General features: G+C 35.3%; 1 protein-coding gene across 1 annotated transcript; it reads left to right on the top strand.

Annotated features, from left to right (window-relative positions):
• The first annotated feature begins 1132 nt into the window (after positions 1-1132).
• LOC137954840 (uncharacterized mitochondrial protein AtMg00810-like) lies at positions 1133-1680 on the top strand. Its single transcript, XM_068801743.1, has 2 exons — positions 1133-1193; positions 1304-1680. The coding sequence occupies exons 1-2, from the start codon at positions 1133-1135 to the stop codon at positions 1678-1680; spliced, it is 438 nt and encodes a 145-aa protein (XP_068657844.1).
• Positions 1681-5685: the final 4005 nt, after the last annotated feature.

Genomic DNA, 5685 nt, shown 5'->3' with positions numbered 1-5685 from the left:
TAATAATGTGTTCTACCTTGAGACAACCAAACAGATATCGGATACTTGTGTGAAGTTGTACTCCAACACAGAGAACATCCATAAATTGCATGATGTTATTCAGAACATGTTAAAACCAAATAAGGGGACAACCTACATGAGTTCTTGGCAGGGTTTCGGGCACTGATTGAAGAATGGAAAATTGCTTAGCCCTAGTTCACTGATATATCAGTTCAAGAAAAGTAGTGGGAAGCCTTAGCAACTACTATCTTTTTAGAAAATATCAAACCATACCGTGAGGTGGCTAAGACTTAACTTCTTAGCTCCTTGGATCTTCCATCTTTTGATGACATAAGAGCCACCTTACTTCGAATACGAGACCATTCTTCCATGACTCACACTAGTGTATCCTCCACTATGTACTCAGGTAACATGGGTACACCTTCTAAGACTAGAGGGTGTGGTAGAAATTACATAGGAGGTCGAGCAAGAGGTGGTAGGACTACCTTTGGTTCTTCGAGGTCTGATAATTGTGTCCACACTCATTGTGGAGGATAAAATCATTTAGGAAAACCTATTGGAAGCTGCATGAAAAACCAGACTGAGCCACTGCCAACAAGACCTTGATTCTTACTGATAAAAATGCAAACAAACCTGAGTCACACAAAAGCAAGACAACTATAGCTGATGAAGATTATAAATTCTTGCATCTTCTTCCACTATTGTTGCGACTACCACTTCATGTATGCTCTCAGCCACTTACTCCTCTTCATTTTGGATCATTGACCATTTTGGATCATGTTCTTACACCCCCTCAACAAAATGGTGTAGCCAAAAGAAAAAATAGACATCTCCTAGAGGTAGCATGTAACCTACTATATTCTATGAATGTGCCATATTTTTACTTGCCTCACGCCATACTTACTGCATGCTTCCTTATTAATTGGTTGCCTTCCTCAGTGCTTAAACATAAATTCCCTTATTCATTTTTATTTCCTAATGAAGACCCTGTCGCTCTTCCCTTAAAAAATTTTGGATTCACATGTTTATGAGGAAACGTTCTCCCTCTCCCTGGTGGCCAAGTTACGTTCTGTATGAATCCTATTATCACTTCTTGTAAATTTTTCTTCGCATGCAAAATATGCCTTTTTAAATGGTGATATCAAGGAGAAGACCTATATACATCAACTACCTGGTTTTGTGGTTGAGGGGGAGTTGGTATAGAGAGTGAAGAAATGACTATATGGCTTAAAACAATCTCCTCGGGCTTCGTTTGACAAATTTAGCAAAGCTATGTTTTTGTTTGGATTCCATAAATACTCAGTTGATCATTGTGTATTTTTCAAGAACACCTCAAAGGGAAGTGTATTATTGGCAATTTATGTAGATGATATTGTCTTAACTGGCAACGATGTAAAAGGAATACAAGAAGTCAAAGCGAATATATGCAAGGAAATTAAAACAAAAGACCTTGAACTTCTAATATATTTTTTGAGTATTGAGATCTTCCAATCAAAATATGGAATTATCTTATCTCAGAGGAAATATGTTTTTGATCTGCTAGAAGATACATGGATGATGGGATGTCGACCAGCAGATACTCCTATGGATTCTAACACCTTGTTGTGTTCAAGCTCCGACAAATATGTGGATGTAGGAAAATATCAGAGACTTCTTGCAAACTCATCTATCATACAGTAAACAATCCAGATTTAGCATTTGCCATAAGTGTGCTTAGTTAGTACATGCATAAACCACAACTTATTCACTGGACAACTCTAGAGAGAATCCTCTAATACATAAAAGGAGCTCCCAGTAAGGGACTTCTATATAAATGTCAAGGTCACCTCAACATTGAAGGATTTGCAGATACTGATTGGGTTGTATCACCTGATGACAAGAAGTCCACCTCTGGGTATTGCTCTTTAGTTGGAGGGAACTTAGTTAGATGGAGTAAAAACATAGTGTAATTGCTAGATCTAGTGCTGAAATAGAATACAAGGCTATGGCCCATGTAGTCAGTGATCTTCTATGGATCAAATCTCTCCTCACTAAATTAGGGTTCCAGAAAAAAGACCCTTATGGAACTCATGAAAACTTGGAAGCCATCCATATTACTTCATATCTAGTCCTCCACGAGAGAAAAAAAACATATTGAGGTAGATTTCCACTTCATACTGGCTTCGTTTTTCCCGAATGTGTTTCATCTAGAGGACAACCAGAAGATATACTCATGAAGCAAGCCACATCCAAGATACAGACCACTATATACAACAAGCTTGGTATCTACGACGTTTTCTCTCCCCAACATGAGGGGGAGTGTTGGAAGACATCTCTAAGGGGCTTTAAGGTAAATACCTTATTTACATCAAAAAGATTGCAAAGGGTGTAAATTAGTGTCCTTCTCATATGGATGGCACAAGGGTGTAAATAGAGAAGATAATGTATGTCTACTTATATCTTTTCCATTTGAGAGCTTGTAGCCCTAAGGGCAATGTAGTCATTATAACCTTCCTTCATATACTATAAATAGAGACTCAAGGCGAGGAGTAGATCATTAAGTCTATCCTCTTCTTTCTCAAATTCATCCTTACACAATTCTCTCAAACCCTCCCTCTCTCTCTCTCTCTCTCTCTCTCTCTTCTTCTCCTTTGCCATCTCTCTCTTCTCTTCCTTCATCCTCTCCTTTTCTTCTTCTCTTCTTCATTTTTCTTTTCTCTCTCACCCTCTTGGCTGAATACCTATCATGGGATCCTAAATCTAACAAACATCAAACATTATATTGGCACACTGCCCATGAAAACTTATCTTGTCTAGTTGTATCCCAACAATGAAAACTAAACTTAACACAATCCGTGAATAAGTCCAAAGGATGAACCTCAATGCCAATGGTAGGTTCATACCTCTTCTCAAACACTCCAATGAGATGCCTGCAAAGGTCATTTCCCTTGTTCCTCCATCACCAAAAATCATGAGCTTAAACCTTTCGACTTGTTGTTGGTTCGACAATGCCATCTATAGAAAATCCATCAAAGCAGGGCAAGATCCTTCTTCTGAATGCAGACAAAATTGTCAATTTAGATATAGGCTTCAAAGAACCAGATGGTTCTCTTCATATGTTCATTAGTTTTTCTCCTACAAGAAAGACAACTCAAATATTCTCCTCCAACTAGGACTCATTCAAAAAATCAGAGAGGTTGCTGGATAGAGTCCTTCTTCATCAAGAATTCAGTTTGATAGCTAAAGGTGCAATGATCTCTTTAACCTTTGATAGAACTCAAGTTTCTGTTCAATTTCACTTATGCCTTTTATCACTTCTTTATTTCAAGAACTTGGCCTCCAGCCAGTTAGTCCCATCCTAGCTACTACTACTTCACCACAAATAAAGTAAACAAAGATGGGGGGAAATGGAGAGACCACAATCAATGATAAACTAGACCTGCAACTTCCTCTAGCATCAATAGCACAAGAATTTCCATTTGGCTATGAACCGGAAATACAGTTATAAAAGAAGTGTTTAGGGATTTTTTTCACTGGCTACTGATTCGCATGTGCCAAGCTTGAATCGACTACTTTCTTGGGATATTTTAAAACAATAGGAGTGCCTTGTGTGCAAATCAAGTTGCTTGCTAAAGAGATTTTGGGCCTTAAAGGGAGATTTGGTGAACATTGATGGAACAACTTTGATAAGTAGACGGAATTGAATAGACAGATAAAGCACAACATCTTGTGACCATCTAGGAAGGACTGCAGGTAAAGGATAAAGCAACAATAGGTTATGAGAAACAAGAAGAAGCTAGTGAAAAATAACTAGTTTACAACAACGTAGAAGTTTAGGGGAACAAAAGAATTTGAAAATCTAATTGAAACACATATAGGACTACACTAAACGAGTAAACAATGAAACTAAACTTAAGGATCACACTTGAGTAAGTGCTATATTGTCTTGGATTGACTGAGTCAACTCAAAGTACCTACTCCGATATTGTATTGAATTTCTAGAAAAGAGAATAATTCATTGACTTGATTATACCTAAGTACAATAAAGCTCTATTTATAATAGAGAAAACAAGTAGAATCAGATTACAATTAATATACCTATGTCCCAATTACACCTAAGTTCAACACTTAAAGATAAGTTCTAGAGTAATTAAACAATAGAATATGAATAGAAGATTCAAATAGAAAAAAACACCTTTTAACTTAGACGCTTCCATGAGAATTCTTTCCATCAGAGTCATGTAAGATTCAACTATATGAATTGTGGCTCTGTGAGACTTTTTATTGCAAAAGTCATGTAAGACTCTCCCATATCTACTCATCAACACAAACAAAAGGGAAATGAAGGCATAAGGGGTGGTACAAAAAGGGGCAATATTGCCTTTCCTTTATTTTCATGATAGCATGAAGGGGAAAAACTAACCCTCTTGGCGTGACAGAGTGGAAGGAGTCTTCCACTCACCCATCTTTCTCTTTTTGTTAGTGAGATGTATCAGAGCGAGGAGCGACAAGGGGAAGGGCCCCCCTCTTGTTAACCATCACTATTTAATAAGATACCTACCAAATACACATGTGATATTGATTATATTACTATTTTTGAAATATAAAACTTTAAAATCAAAATTATTATACCAAGAAATAATATCTATTAAATTTATTTAATCAAAAGGTTATAATGACCTATTGACGTGAAAAGGACCTATCTGAATATGCTATCTAAGGATATCTTATTTAAAATTTTACCTTTTAAAAATAGTGCATAACAATGGACATAACACTTATCTAATGAGATAAATATACAAGTCCTCTTTACTAAATGTTTAATAAATTATATTATTTTTTCTAAAATTTCTTGAATCTTGGAGGCACGCAATTTTATTAATTTCTACGTTACGTAGGAATGGCAACAATGGAGGTCGGGTTAGCAAACCCACCTTGAGAACCCGAACCTCATGAATACTCAATAAAAGGATAGGATTTTTAACCCTATTCTTGCTCACAAACCCATACCTAAATCACATCTTTGCAAATTTTGCAACATTTTTTTTACTCCCATACTTGCATCTGAAAGTATTTAAGTGGTGTATTTATAAAATTACACACTTATACTTATTGTGGTAGAGCCAAAAAAATTGGGTAGGGAAAGGGAGGAAGTCGTGAAATAAAAATGATTAATAAAAATACTTCTTGTTCCAAAATTTCAGATTAATTATATAATAAAAGGATTTAAAAAAAAAGATACATTGTTCATAAACTTAATACTTTTCATAAATGAGTTTACCTCAATGACTTTTCATATTTGTAATTGTTACTCTACTACCTTATTACTACCTCATCAAACACAACTTTTTTCATGTGTATCACCAAATTGCCATTAATACATTGATCTTTCATTCTATTATGTCATTAAATTTTCATAATTTTCATTATAGAAAATGTTCTCTCCGTAGTAGTTGTAGGAACTGGTAATATCAATATTAATAAATAGACTATATTTTTTTTCCATCTCAACTATCTTGTTAGCAAGTTGGGTGATTCTACTTAATTAAGTAAAATACAGTGTACGTTGATGATATAAGTTTCTAATGATATAAGTGTTTGTCAAGTACTATTAATTGTACAAAAGAAAATACATTTGGATAATGTTGATCAAGTTTGATCAAAATTTCTTCGTTGTAAGTTGCAGATGTTCATTCTACATTCAAA

The sequence above is a fragment of the Aristolochia californica genome, unplaced genomic scaffold (assembly GCF_029961685.1).
Source record: "Aristolochia californica isolate CCGP_79_NKW_82.1479 unplaced genomic scaffold, dmAriCali1.0.hap1 SCAF_2, whole genome shotgun sequence".
Taxonomy (NCBI): domain Eukaryota; kingdom Viridiplantae; phylum Streptophyta; class Magnoliopsida; order Piperales; family Aristolochiaceae; genus Aristolochia; species Aristolochia californica.
The sequence above is the reverse complement of the archived record's forward strand: the minus strand, read 5'-3'. Positions and strand labels throughout refer to the sequence as shown.